The 21,105-nt window shown below is 40.1% G+C and overlaps 1 protein-coding gene across 1 annotated transcript in view; it reads right to left on the bottom strand.

The window, feature by feature from the left end:
• GRIN3A (glutamate receptor, ionotropic, N-methyl-D-aspartate 3A) overlaps window positions 1–19,989 on the bottom strand; it is a 43,257-nt gene extending 23,268 nt beyond the window's left edge. Inside the window, exons 1-3 of the mRNA XM_010072398.1 lie at window positions 19,969–19,989; window positions 19,227–19,831; window positions 12,663–13,710 (exon numbers count right to left, since the gene is read on the bottom strand). Of these exons, the coding sequence (XP_010070700.1) occupies window positions 12,663–13,710; window positions 19,227–19,831; window positions 19,969–19,989 (1,674 nt within the window). The remainder of the gene's footprint in view (window positions 1–12,662; window positions 13,711–19,226; window positions 19,832–19,968) is intronic.
• Between the last annotated feature and the right edge of the window lie 1,116 nt (window positions 19,990–21,105).

Raw genomic sequence — 21,105 nt, 5'->3', positions numbered from 1 at the left:
TGTGCATTGCATGGTAGCTAAGCATCCCTGCCATGCATAGGACTTGTTAGTGTTTAGTGAGTAACCAGCCTTCTGCATCTTAGCTAGCAAGGCCACCACAGCACCACTGCGAACTGCAGACTGTGCTGGCTGAGCTGCTGAGTGGGAGAAATGGGTGCCAATGGCCTGGGCAAAGTAACAGTGTGTATATGAATATATCAACAAAGTAGCTAAAAGCTAAAAGCCAATGCTTAAAAAGCTATTTAGTGTTGCTGGTTAGTGCCTCTCCCAAAAAAAGGTGAAGGCTCTAGAAGCTAACAATATAATTTTTGCAGCTCAGATACTGGAGATCAGGGATTTCATATCAGTAAACTGAGTTTAAATCTGAAGCACTCACGTATATCACAAATGGCCATACTACTTACATGCATCCCAAATTTTTAGAACCATCTCCCCAGTCTTCTGTGAGAAGGCTGTTGCATATGAAGTTGTGAAACACAGTGACCTCCCACTTGGATCTGAGTTAGTACGTGGGGCAAACTCAAGAGATGGTCACGAGAGCCCTTGCAGCAGAGGGATGTAGCAACAGATGAGGCTGAGCACTTAGCATCTTGAATCGCTACTCTGACTTCACAGGTTCAGGGCTGTGGAATGCCAAGACCCGAGGATCTTGATGCAAAGGTCAGGGGCAGATGGTTCAGAAAGATGACCCCACGTTCTGTGAAGACAGAACTCTTGGAAGGGAGGACTAGGAATGCTGCTGGGAAGTGCAAGATGAAGTTGCAGGAGAAAGGCTGAAGCGCTTTGGAAGTATGCTTTCTGGGATTGGGGTACCAATGCTGTCCCTGTGACCTCTAAGCATAATATCTACTGTGGGATGCATGGGCTGTGCTGTATTTCCACAATCGTCTCACTGTTTGAGAAAACATACCATGGGTAAGGAAACAAACAAGGGGTAATTTTTCTTACACTGTGTAAGAAAACAAGGGGTAATGTAAATGCCCCTAAGTGCTGAGGAGGTGAAATGGTTGTTGGGTAACTTGAGCACTGAGACAAGGTCATGTAGTGTTTAAGGGAAGTCAGGAGATCTCTTCTTGGTTTCTGTCTTTTGTTGTCAAAACATCTGCTGAGTGGGAAGTGGAGAAGTCGTTTTATTTGTGAAATTGCATACATATCTATGGCTTGGGGTGCCAATTATGCATGAAAATACCAATGTGATAAAACCAAGAGGAGTAGAAACAGGAAAATACAATCCTAAATGTCAGGGATTTTACACTGCTTGGCACATTCCCGTTTATGTAATACAGTGCTATTGCATTCAGTGCCATCAGCTAGGCTGAGAACATCTAGACTCAGACTTGAAAAGACTCAGGCATAGAAATATCCTAGGCAAGTTGGGATTTAAAACTGAAAATACAGGAGATGCTGCCAGCAGTTAACCTTGACATACTCCAAAGTTGGACTGTTGGTTTTTGAGGTCTTTCTAGAAGTTTTCGCCTTACGTATAACCTTTCAGTGCTGCAAAGCTAGAAGATCTGTCTCAAATACTTCCCCCCCCCCCACCTTGATGCCCTGATTGTTATGTCTACTATCATTTTGAGGTTTGCATCACACTTCGTTGTCATGTATGTTTTGCAGTGTGTAGAAAACCCAGATGTTCAGAACACAAATACAGTGAAAAGATGTTCTCAGGTCCAAAAAAGCTGGCAATACAAAATTGCCTTCTGATCCTGTGGAGTTTTGAGCTTGCTGGGAGCTGTGAGGAGACAATGAAGGTCTAAATGGAGCAACTGTTGGGAAGTGAAATTATAGCTATTTTCTATAAGCAATGAACCCATAAATGACTGAAATCTAGGAAATGCTCTCCCAGCACTTGATGTATGGGGTGCACTAGCTGCCTCACTGAATCTCATTAAAGACTATTCTGTGCATCTTGACAGCTGGCTGGAGGAAATATGCTTCAGGAACTCAATTTCTAATCGGCATCTCAAATCATTAAAATTATTTCATAATTTATTCAGTTAGCCTCTCCTTTCCAAAACTCAACTCCAGGAATTATTCTTTGAGGGAAATTAGAAAAAGGCAACCCAGGGTACAGTTGGGTACCAGGCCAATGACTGCACCCTGCAGTGACAGATGTACAATTAACATGGATTCAGCTTTTACCGATTCAGCTTTTACCACCACCTACAATACTGCTTTTTAATTGTAATAAGGTATGGAAAGGGGGAACATGGCTGAAAACACTTTCCTAACTTTTCCAGCAACTTCTGGGGAAAAGTTATTATGAAAAGTTTTCAGGAGCTCTGCCCCATGATAGTTCTCATTAACCGGTGTAACACCAAGTGCAGTGTCTAATGGACACCTCATATATCAGCAGAATTGCTGTTACTGCCAGCACGATCTCTGACAGGGAACTGCTGCAGAATCTTGAAAGAATGTTCAGTTTCAGTTGATAATTGCTGGAGAGGTGCAGCACTAAGTGCTCTGTTATACTGTGAAGAACTGACGTGCTTTTAGAAATCTGCTGGTTTGCAATAAGTCTTCTGTTTTAGTCTATAAAGCAACAGCATTTTATCTTGCCTTATGCAACCAATACATGTAAGTAGCTAACTAGCTGCTAATAGATTGCTCATGACCAATTGATAAAATAAATGCAATTGCTAGTGCTAAGCAAAGTTTCAGGGGAAAAAGAACAAATCAAACAAAATTTTAAAAAAACCCAAGCAATGTGGAACCCAGTTCATGGGCTTTTACCTAGTTATCTGCAAGCTTTTTTGAAAACTAATTAGTGAATATTTATGGGGTGCAGAGGGAGATGAAAGAAAAAAATATTCACAGTGAAACACATGAATTTCAGATTTTAGCAGATGAATATTCACAGCTGAACTTCTGCAAGTGGAGGCTTTGTTCAGAAACTGTCCCATGTGTTCAGGCTTGGCAAGTGGAGATGTTCCCAGGGCCTCCAGGAGATGGTGTATGCAGAATACATTCAATAGCTCACTTTCCCTTTGTTGCAGAAAGTGTCCGTGGTGACGATTCTTGACTGTCCAGGATAACGTCGGATTTTGTTACAATCCTGTAACTTTGAATCCAAGTCAGCCAGATCATTAGTTGGCATAAATATTTACAGCTGCATTGAGGTCAATAAGCAGTTTCAATACAGAAACAAATGCACAGTTTATTCTCCTGCATCACAACAGGAGCGTACATGAAAGGAAATTGTGACTTAGGTCTCTGTTTAAAAACATAAAGCCTCCATATTGACGCTCCCTGTGTGAGTGCTAATAATTAACTATAAGATCTGCTCTACTCCTCTGTGTGCTGCAGAAGCTGTACAGCTAAGGAATGACACTGGGGATTCTAGGCTGTGGTAGGTAAGTTAATTTCTGAAAACTGCCCTGCTGATTGAGTTGCTGGGCAGTTTCTTAGTATAAAAAGCTCCATACAAACAGAACTGTGGTGAGTATGAACTTAATGGTGTGTTTATCCCTGTTTCTTAATAACGCTTAAAGAGTTTTCTGAACAGAAGGATCTTTGAGATGGAATTTATTCCAGGAGAGCTGAGAACTGTAAAATAGTAAGCGTAAATTATTATGGGAAAAATGCATAGACAAAGTCAAAAAAGGGATGTGATTCCCAACAGGCAGTACAGCACTGTTTCCAGTTGTAGTTCAGCAGCACAAAGCAGCAGTAAAAATGCTCTGGACTGAGTCACTTCTTCAACCACATTCTCTTGCTTCCTATCTGCAGAACAGGGTTAATGCTGCTCTAAGGCAGTTGAAATCCTTTCCAAATTAGAAGCAAACAAAGGAGACCTGTTTGGCTGAATACATGCTCAAACTAAGAAAGAGATCTCTGGTTAAATAATTCCTCTTGTTCTTCCATCCTGAGCCTCAGGTCTGCGATCACAGTTCTCTGCAATCAACCAAGGGTGGGAGGGGGAAACAGAATGTGACTGTAGCTTAAAGTGTGGGTAGATTTCTCATCTTCAATCATCTCTCAAATCCTTATTCTTACCAATTTCTCCTGCTCCAGCTGTTGCTGGTTGATTGGAGCAACACTGTCTGTCCTCCTGCCCCTGCCCATATGGCGATTGTCCCCCAGGTACCGGGGCTGAACGCAATCCTCTCTGGTGACACTGTCTAAACTTCTAAGTCAAGGCTAGTGCTTTGTTTTTTTCCAGGAAATAAACAGACAGTGATTCTGTGTTGCAAACGGGTCACCAGTTACTAAGAAAAAGAGGTCTGCAATTGCAGATCGTGAAACAGTCTGCCAGCACAACCCTAATTTCTTAAATATGTTATTTGATATTGGCCTATGGTTCAAAATCATCAAATGAAGGTAAATCAGGAGACCTTTGTTATTGACAGAACCAGCATTGGAACTAAATGTTATTTTTTTCCTTCTTGGAATCAGTATGGAGCAGTGCGGCATGTGTTAAGCACGGAGTGTAAAAGAAAAATGATGGGCTCATTTGGATGCCTTGACTTCTCGCACAGTGAAATATGGACAACAGTATACGACTTTACCTGGTGTTCCGTCAAATCTTTTTGTACACAATGAAAACTAGTATTTTTCCTAGAGGGCTTGATCCCTTGGCATCCCTGAAATCCAGGAGATCAGTGTGGGAGCTGACTGAGGACTTCTGTCACTAGGAAGGTGAGCCAGGCTAGTATCCAGGTCTCTGTTTATAGACTACAATAGCTGTGACTTTTGTGAACCATAATAAATATCCTCAATGCTGCTAAGTCAGTGGTATGATGATCTTTCATCTGCCAGGCAATAAGATCAGCCTTATGCATCTTCACTGTTCTCTGCTTCTCTTTGCCTGTTACTTCAGTTACATCTTCATTTTCTCTTCATATTTCTCTGCTTGTATTATTTCTTGCAAGGGTCTGAGCCCCATCTGTGATGCAGTTGCTATTTCTGGTGGTAGGCTCACTTTCTTTTTTTTTTTTTTTTTTTAATTACATGACATACAGGTATACTGCAGCTTGAGACTAAGAAACTGACATGAATACAGCTGAGAAAATTATAGAACACATTAATTCCTTCTGGTGCTGAAAGAACAACCTTTGTGACCTGCACCGCATGGAATGAAGACAGCAGGACTTTCTCCCTTCCACCTCTACCCCTACATACTTTGGATCAAACAATTAGCCAGGTAAGGTAAAGAGTGGCCAAGAGAGTAAGTAAATGACAGTACAAAGCTATGTAGGTGAAGATCTGGAGCAGTAGCAGTTAATATGCAAAGCTACCAAAAAGGTAATTGCTGGCAAGAAGGCATAAAAAAGCAGGTCTCAATGTGAAAGGAAACTTGATTTGGAGAACACGGCAGCTCATTGTCTGATAAACTGGATATCTGAATAATAAAAATCCAATCTTCTGATTCTGAGCAGATTCTGAGCCTCTGAAGCCATAACTTTACAAGAAAGCTTTAATGAGGGGATGGGGAAGCTAAACAAGTCAAGTGTTCACCACCTTAAATTGCATGGGGAAGCTAAAAAAGCCAAGATTTCACCTCCATAAATTGCAGGTGTCTTTCAGTCCTGTGTGAGATTGCTCTGCAATGCCAGTTCTTTATTCTGTCTGGAGTTTGAAACTTTAGTATAGAGATTTTTTCACTTTAATCTCTATGACACTTAAAGTCCTCTTGAGTTCAAATCATTCATCAACTTATTAATACTCAGAAAAGCACTATGTGTCAATTAGCAGGCTGTGATGCTGTGAGCCATGACCTTCCTGTATCCAAAGACTTCCTGCACAGAAACATATGCTCTATAGATTTTGCAGCCAACTTCTTTTAATTGTAAAAATAAAAGAATCCTGCAGTCCTGTATAGATACTAAACATCATGCGAGCAACAAGACTTTTATCTCCAATGAGTTTGTTGCTCCATTTTTTGCTATACAATTTAATGCATATAATGCTTTTTAAAATACATGCTAGTTCATTATATATGTAACACATAGCAGTGCAAGTGGCACTCCTTATAAAGATTCATCTTAGGTTGCTGCAGTGAAAGACTATTGCAGTCTTTAAGAGCATTTTCTTCAGTGTAATTCTTACAAGACTTCCATTTTTCAGGAAGAAAATTTATCAATAAACACACAACAGTTATGGCCTCACTCTAAAGCTTGCTGGACTTGATTGAGGGAAAATATCAGTAAATGCAGGGGTATTTGAATCGTGCCTCTAATGATGAAAAAGTCCTATGAAGTGGCTGGACCTTTCCTTTCTATGGTTTGGTATTGATAAAGCTCATCTGCAGTTACTTGCAAGTTGTTATTTCTAGAGTGTTTTAATACATGTAACAGGGAGTCTTTAACTGATATAATAATGGCCATAAGGCCTCTAAATTAACTGAGATTTTAATAATTCAGAAATAAGAGCTTGCACCCTCACATTTTATATTTTAAATCTAGGACAAAAATCAGAGTGATGGTACATACTGAATTCCTGAGTAATAAAATCTCAGAAATATCTTGTCTGGATTACTCAAAGTGCTTAGGTTTGTAATAAAATCATGGACAGCTTATAAGAACAAGTGTCCAGACAACAGATTGGAAAAGAAGCAGAGATTTCTGAGGAGCAATCCCGAAGCACAACAAGGCTGCTGAAGGGATTTGCTGGATGGGGTTTGTCAGAGTGAGTGTAGGTGCCTGCAGTGTATTCCTTGGGGCATCCATGGTATGTGTGAGACACCAGTGCTGGCCGTGCTACTGCACCATTGTGCATGATGGAGGTGCTTTCAGGGGATGCTTTGGGTGACTTCCTCCTAAAGTTAGCGTCTTTACAAGCAGCCCAATGTGCTCTCCTAACCAACTGTAAAAGCATATTAGACTGAGTAAATCATACATCATGTCTCCACTGCAGACATGCAAAGTCAGGTGAGATAACACAATGAAATTGATGATAGTGGGATTCCCAGATCTAGCCCTTTCTGTTAAATGAATCTCAATAAGTTTGCTATTGTCAAAATACAATGTGGAAAGGAACTTTGCCATTCTCAAAGGGTGTTTGGAAGGTAAAGTGATCCAGAGAAGTAAAAATACAACCATAATAAATTTTCAGGCATAGCTACTCAAGTGTATGCTAAAGATGGCAAAGAAAAGCTGACAGCTGTCACCGAAGTGGCAATGGTTGGATAGCACCTGAAAAGTGCATTATGGTGTTGAAAGAATGACTACTTTTAGCAGAAAGAATGGCCAGGCGCTGGACCACCTCATGGAAAATCTGTCCAGTTCCTCAGCTTCTGCTGTTGTGTGCTCTCTTGTTGGCATGTTTGAAATGTTTCTTCTGTCCTCTGGGCTTCCATAATTATTTTGCCTCAGATAATCTGAACTACTCAACACACTCCTGACTTCATGATGCATCTCCAACATGTGATCTTGCATTAGACGCCTGAAAGCAAAGTCCCTGCATCAAGTCCCATTGCCGCTAAAAAACCCCGCTCCCTAGGGAGATCCCGTAACACAAGTTGCTATTTTTTGATTTAATAATGAAGAGTTTTACTGGATCTGGGCCTTAGTTGCAGGCTCACTGGGCAAAGGAAGGCACTGACACTGCCATGTACTTACAGATAATTTCTTCTTTTCCCTGTCTGTGGCACTGGGACCTAGATTGCTCACACACAGAGGGAAACCATACTGGAAACTGAAACATAAAATACCTGGATTTGTCACAAGTCTGGCTAAAAGAGACAACAGCCATAAAGGTACATGCTTCTGAAGCAGAATGGTAGCAAATTCTCTTTTTTGTACACAGAGTCCCTTGCTTATCAATGTGCCCTTTCTCTGCTCAGCCTGCGTCTGCAAGGCTGTGTGCTCAGCTTGCTGCTGTCCATCTGTAATGCAATCATCTCCTGTCCATCCGGAAAAAGACAACAGTGGCCAGCTGTCCTAGACTTATCTGTCCCCATCTGCGTACCTACATGCTCCTCTAGCACCAGCTCGGTTTTAAGGAGTTACCTATCGCAACACAGTCTTGCCACTATGAAAAGGTGTGCTGGCCCCAGTGATTGATAAAACTTTGTGTGTTTGTTGGTGCAGTGCCCCCTCTCCTGAGTCACTCAGTCCCTGGTGCGGTTCTTCCCCTCCTGGGTCATATACCATCCTGGGGTGAGTGAGGAACAGGTTGGGAAAGCGGTGAACCCAGGCATCAAGGGACCTCCTCAATGCCAATGCATTGTATTTACTCTAAACTCAAGAAAGAAGAAGGAACTTTTAACTATTGGCTAGTCTCCTCTATCTCTCTATAGAGGAAGACAGAACCCTTCAACTATCTAGTAACTTCCCTGCTTTTATATCTCACTGGAACCAAGTATTTCTGCAGTGATTGTTTGTTTGTTTTTCTTTCTGTTTCTGTTTCTGTTTCTGTTTCTTTCTGTTTACCTTGTAGTAAGTTAGTGTGAATCTTGTCACTCTTGAATCTGTAATTACATCACTATTTTAATCATAATATATTCTACTGAATCACCTTGTTATTCTTTAAATTAATCAGTCATTAAGTGCTGCTAAAAACTTTTGATTTACCTCACATCACTGATAAATCTTAGTTATCATTAAATTATAACTCTGTGTGATATTCCATCCGCAGCATGGTTGTCGCTTTTTCAACTGTAGCCGAGAATAACATCATTACCAAAGGGCTAAGGACCTACACAATAAACAAGCTGATAATCAGGTTTGGGGGATGTCAGGAATCAAGCCAGCTGTCTCCAGGCCATTACAGGCAGGTAGGACAAATGATCAGACCAGCTCAAAGGCAGGCGGCTGGTCTGCATGCCTGTAGGCTGAATAACTGACCTTGTAAAGAAGTCAACTCACAACAGCGCACCTGCTCTGCCAAGCACTGTGACAAAGAAGAATGTTGTGATTTCTTTGTGCATGCGAAGATGTGACATGAGGAGAAAAACTGAAATAAGCCTCTGAGATTCAGATGAGAGAAGGGATAAAAGCACTATAAAATGATTCAAATACAATGTATTTTCCTCTGTCACCATCTCCTCTATCTGCAAACAAGTTTTTAAACTTTTTTGCCATGTACTGTAGAGAGCTTCAAAAGAGTGAATGAGGACACTGCTGCAGCTTTCATCCAGCTAAAAGGCACATTCATCCTGTAGCTATCCTCTTGTGCTCAAATAGTTCAAATGAGTTTCCTTCCCCAAAGCTGTGTTTGCCAGTCTCCAGTGCAAGAGATGATGGTCTAAAATGTGTAAGATTAGAAAATGAGGGATGGGGAGCAGCTGTGGCCCCAAATTGCCAATTCTTTTGGAAGAGTAAGGTTTTAAGGTGGCAGGACATTACTTTAATATTTCTGCAACTTACTGGCTATGTTGTAGCTCCTACTGTAAAAAGTCACCCAAAATGTGATCTAGCAAAGGGAGTGGCCAGCTTTGATGGATACTCCAGACACCTGGGTTTAGTGACCCACCCTTGTTAAGATTCTTACATGGAAAATACATACTAAGTTTCCAATATTAAAGACATTTCTGGAACTTAATCCTCCTGTCTCCCACTGCTTGCCTTCTGCTCTGGTTTGTCTTGCCTTACTGGCTGCTCCTCCTTTCAGCAGCGTGATGATATTTCTATATTCCCTTACTTCTACTTCTACATAATTAGTGCATTTAAAGGTGAAACTCTAAATATCTCCAACTCCATATTCCACTTTACTTTGCGATTAGTGGTTGCACTGCAACTCATTTTCTTTTGGTTTCTGATGAAAATGTTGTACCTTTGAGACTTCAGCAACATGGGAGGACCACGTTTCTTTTGCTGAGCTGCAATGAGGAACTGCTAAAACACTGTACTACTTGGTCAATTAAACATCACTGTTGTAACATTAATTTTTCTAGAAAGGCAGATGCAATTTATTCCAGCTATATCTAACCTTGTCTTTTTTTAATCAGAAGAGATAGCATAGATATTCCTAACCCTACTGACTTTATATACCAGGTTTCTAATCTGGAAAAAAACCATAATTTTTTCCAGCTTGCCTTCTTTCCTGACTGTTTGCAGTCTGGGATGGGATTCGCTGTTTGTGGCTGCCAGCCTGAAAAAAATTATATGTCTTACATCACATCAAGAAGGTTACTCCTCTATTTTGGGCTGTGTTTTTAAAATACATTTCAAAAGCACAGTACAAGCGCGCATGTATCCTAAGAGCAGAAGAATGTTAAAAAGTACACTAAGATGAAAAATATTTTCATCCTGTTGCCTTCTTTTTGAAATTAGTCTCTGCCAGAAAGAAGTAAGCAGATCTGGAAAAAACCCACAAAATCTTTAAATCATGCAAAAATGCTTTAAGTAGCTAACTGAAAAGTGGTTCATGTAACTGTACATCTGTTGTGCCCCAAACATTTCCTAAACCTAAGCTTTTAAGTCTTCTTAGAGAGAACTTTGAAAGGGCACAGCCTAGGCTTTGTGGGAAAAAAGGTTAAACCAGTACATTTGCTCTTTTGCTCATTTGTAACTGCTCTTATAGACTATGACTTTGGAGGCAAATGTGTGAATGAAATAAATGAAACCATTCTGTAGCTCACGTAATAGCAATCAGTCCTCTTCCATAAACACTACCCTGTCTTATTCCCGTATTGGAAACTGTTAACTACTCAGAAGCTCAGATCTAGTCCATGAAACAGAGAAGTGCCTGTCTAGGGAAGGTCAGTAATACCACTGATTTAACGGGACCACTGAGATTACCAGCCACGGGTCTTGGGTGCTTCTATTCAGAACTAAGACCTGTGTTTGCAGCACCTAATATGCTTCAATATTCTGTGCTCAATTTTGTAACTCAATAGTGAAGCTTTCCAGCTTTAGAATGATTTCATTTTTGTGAAATTGCAGAAATTTCCCAATACCTATCTTAAGAACTCTATGTGTGGTCACAATAAGGATGTAGAAAAGTAGGATGTAATCTGATGCAATTTGATTTAATGGATTAGCTGATGCCCATGCAAAAAGTAGAGGACTAACCTGATTTTCAAGCCAATGTTATGGCTCACACAACAATGACTGTAACAGAGGTATGCCTGGACCTGGGGAAATTCAGCCAAAAGCCCTCTTTTGCTTCTTCAGAATGCTTTGAATAAAACAAATACATGATTCCTGGACTCTTGCAGCTTAAATTGATTAAGTTACTGATGCAGTATTTATTATATTTTTTTCTGGGAGAGGAAGGGCAGATTATTAGTAGCAATTTGCTTTAACTCATAAATCAATTTTACAATGCCTCAGGCCAACCATAAAAGGTATACATCTTAGTTTAAAATATTTTTGATAGAAACAATCGAGACAATGTTGGAGGAAGTGAGTCAGAAGTCATACTCAGAAAGTCAAAACTGTACGGTCATTAGTCTGAATGCAAGGTTTTACTAACATAAAAGACAGACGTTGGTCTTTGCTGTCTGGAAGGACATATGTAACCTTCATTTACACAATTTACGAAAGCAAAATAAATGTTCAGCACTTGAGTTCTTAAAATTACTTTTTCCAGTGGCACCATGTTGCATTAATTCCGTTACCTGATATAAGTTAATGATGAGTGGTTTCAAAGCTACGTACAGCCATTAGGTCATAAGCATAAAACCGTGGACAATGCAATCACACCTTCACTGAAGAAAGTGCCAAACAAACAAGGGAAATTTGCTGTTGCGATCCTGTTCCCTACAGTGACTGTCAGGTGAAGAGATGCTTGCTCTTGCATCACTTGCAGCCATATATTCTCTCTACAAAACATTCTGCAGGCATGTTGTCATGATCATTACTTAGTGGCAAATAAAATCAGAATAGTCTTATAAAATGACTGAACTTAAATTCCAACTGAAGATCCCTTCATCTTCCCCCTTGGGAGTAAGGGAGAGAGTGGGCAGAGGGAGTCCCCGCCTCTACATTTTTCTTTGCCTTACCAAAAAGTACTAGGAAGTCTGAGCTATTTGCAGATGGCTTGTCTACAACATAATTCACCTCCTCCAATGACAGTTCCCCAGCAGAAACAACAATGGAAATCAAATGTGTGACTACCTGTAAATCAAATCCACACTTTTGAGGCAGAAGGTAGAATTTTTCAAAATACTTCAGTTCTGCTCCATTTGATTTAGCATTCATAGGGAATTTTGCCAGTAACACCTTTGTAAGCACCATTTTGGCCCATTAAATACTTCCAAAATCCCACCTAGTACATCAGTGGTTCTGTCTCCATGCTGTGTTGTTGTTTTGATTGAGTTGATCTCAGGATGACCTAAATCATGCACAGACCAAAACAAATGCAGCCAAAGGGACTTCAGAACTGAAATGAAACCCTTAATCTGTATGTAGAAGCCACTTTTTTTTCTCTGCACTGGGCAACACCAAAATCCTTCACTCTCCTCCTCACCCTCAATCTTTGAAACCCACTCCCCTACACTTCTATGGATGTTTAAAGATCCTCTCTCACTTGACTTTCCCACTGAAGTGCCATCATGTGGTAACTAACTGTAGTGCAACTGCTGTTTTGCACACAGATTGCCTTCTGATTTTATTAGAACCCCTGTTCTGGGTTCAGCTGAGACAGAGTTAACTTTCTTCACAAGAAAGTTAACCCTTGGCTGGGAGCAACCCATCCCAACCCCAAAATTACGCAGCAGTGAATTCTGACTGGGAAGAAAAAAGTCTGAGTTAATAACAACAGACATGCTTTACCTTTGGGTCATGTATTCCAGAAAGCTCTTCATAGATCTTCTCTCCTACCATGACAGCAGCTAGGTTGGCTGTGTATGTGGACAAACAAAATAGACAGAAAATAGCCCAGAGATTCATTAAAAACCTCCCTGTCCAGCACTTTGGGGGTTTGATGGCAGCTGTTCTTCCAAACAAGATCGCATAGCAGACATTCAGGGCAGAAGAGAAAGAGAAGACTTTATTTCGGTTCCTTCCTTTGGGGGTCATCCCAAAAGGACTTTTCCACTCATATAAGGTGAGGAATATAGCTGTGATGTGCAGAGAGACAAATATCCCCAGCCACATAGTCCAGTGAAGTGGCCACATAAAGGCTCCAATAGGAGCTGCTGTGTCTCTGGTTCTCACCAAGATGCCCAAGCTGGTTGAAAAGAAAGGGCTGGTGAAATCAATCACTTGGCTGCGGGCAGTGTTAATGCTAAATGACGTCACTGCCATGTGAGCTGTGCCAGCAAGAAGGTCTCCCACCAGTCCTGTCCAGTGGCCATTCTTCCAGGCTCCATATTTTCCATCACCAACAATGTACAAGTCAAAATCAAAATTCATATCCTCAGCTAGTTTCTCCAGCAGGTCAATGCAGTAGCCATAGCAGCATTTCTTCAGCTCAATGGGAACAGTGTCATTCCCTCCCTGAAGGGTTTCAAACAGGTTATCCAGCACAGCTGAATCATTGGTCAAAGGATCCAGGCACAGCTGCCCTGCTGGGCAAAGACCTTCATCATCTACATCTCTTGTAAAGACAAATGGATGCTCAATGAGCGTTACCACTCTGAGGTGCAGCCGGGTGGGGTGTTGCATGTGATTTTTATGTCTCTGGGCCTGTTCTGGCCATATCCCATAGTCCATGATTATCTTTCCATCTTGCCAGCTCCCCAGACGAGTCCACATTGGGTTCCCGACAGGGTCATGCTGCAGATTCCAGATGAAGAAGTTGTTTTCTGAGCTGACAACAGAGGAGCCTTTCACCTTAATGTGGCCACTGAGACCATCAAAAGTTGTGTTAGCTAAAAAACTGTTGGAGGGAGAAAGCAGAGTAATCAGAAGCAGACAGCTGAAGTAATCATGCTTAAGCATATGCAGACACCATGAATTTATGTTTGAGAGAACAGATTGTTGTTGAACACCTGTGTGATTAATAGCTTTCCTATGGCACGATGAACAAGCCACTTAATTTATGACTAAAGTACTTGGGAATGCTCTCCTACATATCTTATCTAACATAAACGAAAACTTCAGGAAATATATTCTTTTTACTCATTAGAAAAAAATGAGTCAGAGAACACCAATTTTTTCAGTTACCTTTGCCTCATTAATTAATGAAACATAGGTTAGTTGTAAGCTGAACTCACCAGATCTGTAGTCAGTTTCCTAGATAAAAACATGTATGAAAATGGAAGAGTGGAAATTATGTATGAAATGTCCTTCCAAGAAAAAAACCTGTAATCTCAGTAAACCTTACATAAGAGAGAGGCTACTGAAGTGCTGTCAACAGCTTTCAAGCACTCTGAAGTGAACCAATCTGGATTCAAAATGCAAATTTGGCATTGGTAAATCACTGTTAGTCACTTCATAATGAAGAAAGGTACTCAAGTGAAAGATGGTTGCCCTAGGACTGTCAGTTTTAATTCTTAATTAAGAAAAATGTTTCTTAAAATATCTGCAAAAGTAATGTACTTAAAATTGCAATCTTGACACTGTAGCAGATCTCATTAAGTGTGCCAGTTTTGTACTGCATATTTTGCACTGAGATTTTTGGGCTTTCACTATTCCAGATATTCACAATAAAGTTAAGTATTTTCTTTGTATTGAGTGGCAATATTTGCAAGTAGTTGTCCCTCCTGTATGTTGAATTCAGCTTCTGCTATGTCATTATCAAAGTCATTATCTAAGAGGTTAAAATTACATGGATAAAGGAACAGGGAACTGAATAGGAATGAAGCGTTGTAAGGAGAAAATACTTTTTAGTGTAAACACCATGTCCAGCCGAACTCTGTTAGTAAGAAACCTGCTATGCATTTTGCAGGGGCTGTAGAGGAACCCTACTACGACTGGGTAAGTCTTAGTACGGTGATTCCATTAAAAACAACTGAGTTAAATTGCTGCTAATATGGTGTAAGGTATTTTTCAGTAAGAGGCATTCAGAAGATGGACTATTTAGCTGTTGTAGCAGAAGATAACACCTCACATTAGTTCTGGGAATTGGATGAAAGCAAGTATTGTAAGGCTATCGCTGGCATTCCAGCCTCAGTAAGCAAGACAAACTTTAAGTAGTGTTAATTGTTTATCAATAGTTAGAATGGATAAAAAACAACCTTAAATTTATTTGAAAAGGATAAATCCACAGCAAGTGTGTGTGCATGCATACTTCTGCCTTGTCTCTACCCTTTGTTTTGATGATTTATGATGATTTTTCATTGAGTTTCAGCAGTTAAAACCCTGGACTCTGTGTGTCTCAATATCATAACAGTTTTTATCCTCAGCAAAGGGTCAAGTTAGGAAAGCAATATATATACAAAAAGTAATAATATAGTTTTGAGTGTGGTTCTGTGTGTGACAGCCTTCTCTGATACGGCTTCAAAATTTTTCTTATGCAGTCTATTCTGACTAGGTTGAGTCTGAAGAAAAACGATAGCACCAATACTGCCAAAAGCAAATGATCTGTACATGTGTTAACTTGGGCCTGAAAATTACACCTAAAAACGCACGAGTGCTTATAAATGTGACTGATGCATAAATGTGGTTCTCATTTTTAAAATGTTTTACCACTTAGTCTAGTGTTAGCTAAATGATAGTGTAACTTCATTAATCAGTGGTGTTTGCCACTGTTTGACTAGTTCTTTCCTCCTACCCTGTGTTTCATGTTTGATGGTGTATTTGCATGTTTGTGTACGTAAACATTATAAAGTCAAAGTTCAAAGGGAAGGCAATCTTAAGCACTAAAGAAAGGTTTATGTGCCCATAAACTTATCTGTTTTTTTATCTCTTGTCCTCAGTCTTTATAAATACTTAAGCAACTTCTTCCTTACAAGCCGCGCTGGGCTTACATACTGAAGCCATCACTATGACAGTAACAGTAAAACCACTGCATGGGTGGATGGTCTTTGTGTAAAATTTTGAAATAATTGTTTAAGTGTGGAGAATACTGTTAACAGTTCACAATATGCCAAAATTGAGGGAGACACGTCCTCAGATGGAATAAGCTAGCAAAGTTATGATGAATTTGTCCCCACGCTGCTACTGCAGTACAACTTGGATGTCAGAATGCTGCAGACCAGGTGCTCTGGGAGTAGGTAAAGCTATGGAAGAATGCATTAGATTTACTTTCAGCAGGTAGAATGAAAACAGTGGAATTTATGCACTGTGTTCTCTGACTTCCACTGGAGAAATAAGTGTGCCTATGAGGGTGAATCAAGCCCTCTGTACCTGTCCTGTGGTTGAATTGTGTTAGAGGCGGCTACCTGAGAGATTTAGTAGCATTTAAATGTATGACTTCACTACCTTATTGAGTTAGTGACTTACTTTTGCAGCTGATTTGCATGTTCTATATTTTTGGTAGTGACAGGGCATTCATCAAAATAAATTAGGGGAACCCTGTGGGAGCTGCATTTTAACAACACTGTGTTTTATATGTAAGTGGCTATGGCTGCTAATCATTGCCATGTGCTGCATGCAGCACTAGTGAAACTCAAGTCAGGGACTTCACACAAAAACTCCCTACCACAGTAACTTTAGGAAGCAGGTAAGAGGATCTGACTACGTTATTTAAGCCAGCAACCCCTAGTGTGAATCTCTGTGAATTTCAAGTGCTGAGTATTGCATAGACACATTGGCACTCTCTGAGCAGTATCTTTTCAGTAGGGCCACTGACAGATTTGTATGGGAAGACAATGTGTACTAATTTCAAAACGTGCAAGTCTGAAAGCTGAATGAAATTCCTTGATGCTATGTCAATATGCGTGAGCTGATGATCACACCAATAGACTGTGATAGCTGTATGAAAGCTTTACTAGTGTCACTTCAGTTTGACTGATGAGTCCAAAGTGTGTCATTTGCTCATTTCAGCTTTGTTTTCATGTGCTTTGTTGTGGAGAACTGCCAATTAGAGCTTTAGCACTACCACGATACTCCAGCAGAGATATCTTTGTAGCACTTTTAAGAATTATTTAATTAAATTATTTAATTTTTCTTTCAAGTTTGATGGTTTGATCATTTCACATCTTTCTTGGAAAGTGTACTGGAGGCAAGAACTAGAGTTGGCAAGCAAATAGCAGTCTGCTGAAATTACCCAAGTAGCAGAGTTAAAGCTGTAAGACTAATTAAAGCTATAAGACAAGATGAGGCTTTGAAATTTTAATGCCTTATTCTATCAACAAGAATGCTCCCATGAGCAGGCGAATAGATCAGGGAATCGATCTTACTGAAGAGGAATGAGGGATGGAGACATAAAACAGTATCATCGTCAAGGGTTTATACATCTATGTCCATATTCAAATCCATATCTATCTAGATAAAAGCATGCTTTGCCATGGACCAGATCTTTGTCTTGTTCACAGTCATTATTCTGCTCCTGGGTGGTATTTAAATATCTGTACAGCCAACGTATGAGTGCAGTGCTGGCCACGGAAGCCCAGGGGTCAGCTGCGGCAGCTTGTAGGATTGCTGTTTAACTACACACTGCAGCTAAGGGAGGCGAAGGTCTGTGACACTGTGCCTTCTCCATCCCTGCCCACTGCAGCTCCAAGGCTACCTATCAAGACAGATGGGTTCACTGAGACAGAAAAAACACCCACATGAGTAAACCTCCAATTAAAAACCAGGTAAAAGTTTCATCTTTGGAGGCACACCACTTCCCTAAAAGCAATGGACAAGGTTGGTCTCAGTTAAGCTGCTCATCGGTGCTTCACGCTTGCAAAATTGGTACCACTGAGAGTTAATAGTTATGCTTCTAACTCAAATACATCAGTACTGGCCATCAGGTATCTGTCTCACACAGACACTACAAAAACAGCTACAGTGATTCAGGACAAGGGTTTATGTAACCTGTTATTTTTTCTTTAGTACGGTCCACAAGCAGATGCCTAGGGAAAAAAAGGTGAAGCGTATGATCCTTCTTTCTCTTCCACAACACCTTTACTGTGATGAAGGGAGAAGAAATGTCATAAATGTGAAACTGCATATTGTCTCCCAAAATATAACAAAAGCTAGAGCAGTCACTGTTCATGAGGGAGCTAACAGTTTTCTGTAGAAAGCAATGATGAAGAAATATTTTGCAGGAATATATTTAAGAGCTTTAATTTTGTTTTCCTTTTTGTTTGTCCCTTCCTTAACTTTCTTAAAACTACTGTTACCTTAACAAACCTCCTGATGAGTTTTACTTTTCAGGGACTTAGAGGTATGATCTAGTTAAAATACCCAGAACAAGGAGACAAAATTAATATCATAAGTCAGAGGGTATATTGCAAGCCAGTGAAGTACTTATTCCCAAGCCTTGTTTCACTCTTTGGAAACACAGGTTTTTTGACCCCTAAATTATAGACGAGTGCTGACTAAGGAACTGTTTGGGTCTCAGATGGTTGTGTTCTGAGCAGTGCTGTTACTACATTACAATATTGTGAAGACACATCTCAGATATAATTTTTAAAAAAGTCACAAACATACAAAAAGCTTCAAGAACTTTTATCCTAACTCCGTCCAACAAAATACGTAGGCTGAAAACCAGATGTAATGGAGGAAAATATGCAACAGTCACTGAAGGTAAACCAACTGATGAATTTGCATACTTAGCAAGGACCTTTTTGTTTGTTTTCAAAAGGAACCATGTAATTCTTCCTCTCATATGTTAAAACCCAGGATATTTCTAGATGTGAGTCCCCAAGCGGTTTTGGGAATAACTTCAGCACAGTGATGTGCAGTGGTCTACAAAAATAGTTTTAGCGGAAGCTGAAAAAGGAGCCTCCTGCACCAAACAGAGAGAAGACTTTGTAGTTTTGAGCTGTCTCACCAGCAGCAGTGGTCCTCTCAAGTGGTCCAGGTGCATCGTTTTTTGTTTCTTTTCCATGGAAGCATACTAGCAGGGGCTACACAACTGCTTTTATACTCTCTGATTGCTTTAGTAGCACAAACATTCTTATTGTGTTTTGTATTTTCTCAGATATCTCAGAACCTCAGAGAATTTCACACTAGCCCTGACCTTTCCATCTTACATGCATAAGCAGAACTACAATATACTTTCAGAGCATAGTCTGTAACCTAGCCTATGTTTACTATGTGATCAGAGACCTTCAGAGATCCACAGAGAACTTCTGTGGAACAGTGTCATCTTCTACAACTGGCTTAATCTCCCTCTGTGGCTAAGTTGAAGTTATTATCTGCCTAGAAGTAATGAAGCAGGAGGAAATACTGAAACAATTGTATTACAGAGGGTTAACAACATGATATCTAAGCTGCTGGGAGTGGTGGTGAGGAAATTTATCTTTCTTGTATTCCACAAACATTAGCTACAAAAAAAAGAAAAAAGGGAAAACTCACTTTGACAAATACTGCCCTGAAGTGATATTCCTTTCATCTGTGTCCATGCAATTCATTGTACTTGGAATAAGAGCTAGTTCAGGCTGAACCATGGTGGCTGCTGCTACAGCTCTTGCTACCAGCTCCATTGCATCTTGTACGTAATGCTCAAAGACTGACTGTGTTGTCTTGCCATGAGCGATGAGACCAAGCGGCAAACCTTCTGTCCTCAGTTCTTCCACGTTCTGTGAATCCCCAATAACCCAGTGAAGTTCTGGAGGCATCACACCAAACTGTGTGGTTATTTCAAAAATCCTCCGTGTTTTTTCCATGTCACATCCAAACATCACCATCGTAGACATTGAGTCTTTGATACTCTCCAGGTAAAACTGTAAGTAATTCAGAAGGTCACTAGCTGAAGTGAGGTTTGCTGTGATGTTTATAATGGATCCCAGGTGGAACTTGGAGCTCTGTTGTGTGAGGAAGAGAAAATCTGTGATGTTCCACTCCTCCTGGCATAGCATCAGGCTGAAATTATACCAGTTGTTCATTGCAAGGATTGAAAAAGTGACGTCAGCATCAGAACTCAGTGAGTTTTCTACACTCATCTGCAGGTGAAGGGGATTCTGTAGTTAAAAATAGGAAAGGCAATTGATCAGAAATACGCTGGATGCAAAGTTAGTAAGTTTGCTTCATTTTTATTCGCTCATTTAGTTCAACCAAGAGAACTGTGTGAGAAACAGGGAAACTTATACCCACCCACCTTAAATGGACTGTGATTCATGGGCTTCCTAGGCCAGAGTTTGAGTCAACTTCAGTAGTCACTAATGAGTCTGTTTCCAAGCATTTGTATTTCTTTCATTGCATTTGTACTTTGGCATTTCTTGACATTCTCAAGCAAAGAGCTCCCTGCTCTCCCAACAGGGGTATGAGGAGGTATGCCCTTACTGTCCAGGTTCAGCTCTGGTGTTAATGTTCAAATTCAATGGATGCTGACAAGTTAATTGGTAAACAATAAGAAAACTAAAGAAGAGCCGTTAGTTTGGTGGGTTTTTCTCTGTTTTTTTTTTTTTTTTTTTTTTTTTTGGTAGGTGGGTAGTTTGGCAGCAGTTTACACAGACACATGAGTAACCTAATTAAACAGAACACCGTCTACAATCAATGCACACCATGTAGTGCCAATAAAACACAAGAAGATTGATTCTTTGATAAAGGACAAGGTACTGACTAGGTACTGAATGCATGAGAGGCTAGGATAGGCAGACTGTTTTGAGCTAGAAAATACTCGATAAATAAGCATTACATACTCATTTTACCACATCATTGAGGATACAACAGAACTTAACCCATTACATTTCCCAACATCATTGCCTTTGGCTTTACCTTTTCCAGAAAAAGAGGAAGGATGTGAGGCTAATTCATCTGTTCTCTTAAGGTAAATATTTCTTCCTTTCTTATTATTTGATCCATAAATATTTTTCCCTTATTCTTATTCCTCTCCCTTCCCTGGTCCCAAAAATAAAGCTAAAATTTACCTATTTAATAAGGAAGAAAAAAATTAAAGAATCCAAGCAATTCCTGGCATTTTGTTATGAAATAATTCTCTGCTCTACCAAGATGTTTCAATCAGGCCTTCAGCTAGCACATTATACACTGTTCCAACGTCTGCTTTCAGCTGAGAACTTGACAGCATTCAGCATAGCTTTGCTAAAAAAGTTATTTTACTTTACACTGGCATTTGATTCCAGATACGAGACTGTTAAAAAAAATGTGACTGACGATGCCTGTTTTAGTGCATCTTTTGGTTTGTGAGATCTTTGTTGTGACTTTATGTCAACATTTGTCTTTATTCATGTCCCCTCGAATTACACCTTATCCTACACAGGTAACACTAAGTTAC

This window comes from Pterocles gutturalis, unplaced genomic scaffold, assembly GCF_000699245.1.
Source record: "Pterocles gutturalis isolate BGI_N339 unplaced genomic scaffold, ASM69924v1 scaffold7897, whole genome shotgun sequence".
Classification (NCBI taxonomy): Eukaryota; Metazoa; Chordata; class Aves; order Pterocliformes; family Pteroclidae; genus Pterocles; species Pterocles gutturalis.
This window is presented reverse-complemented; position numbering and strand designations above follow the sequence as displayed.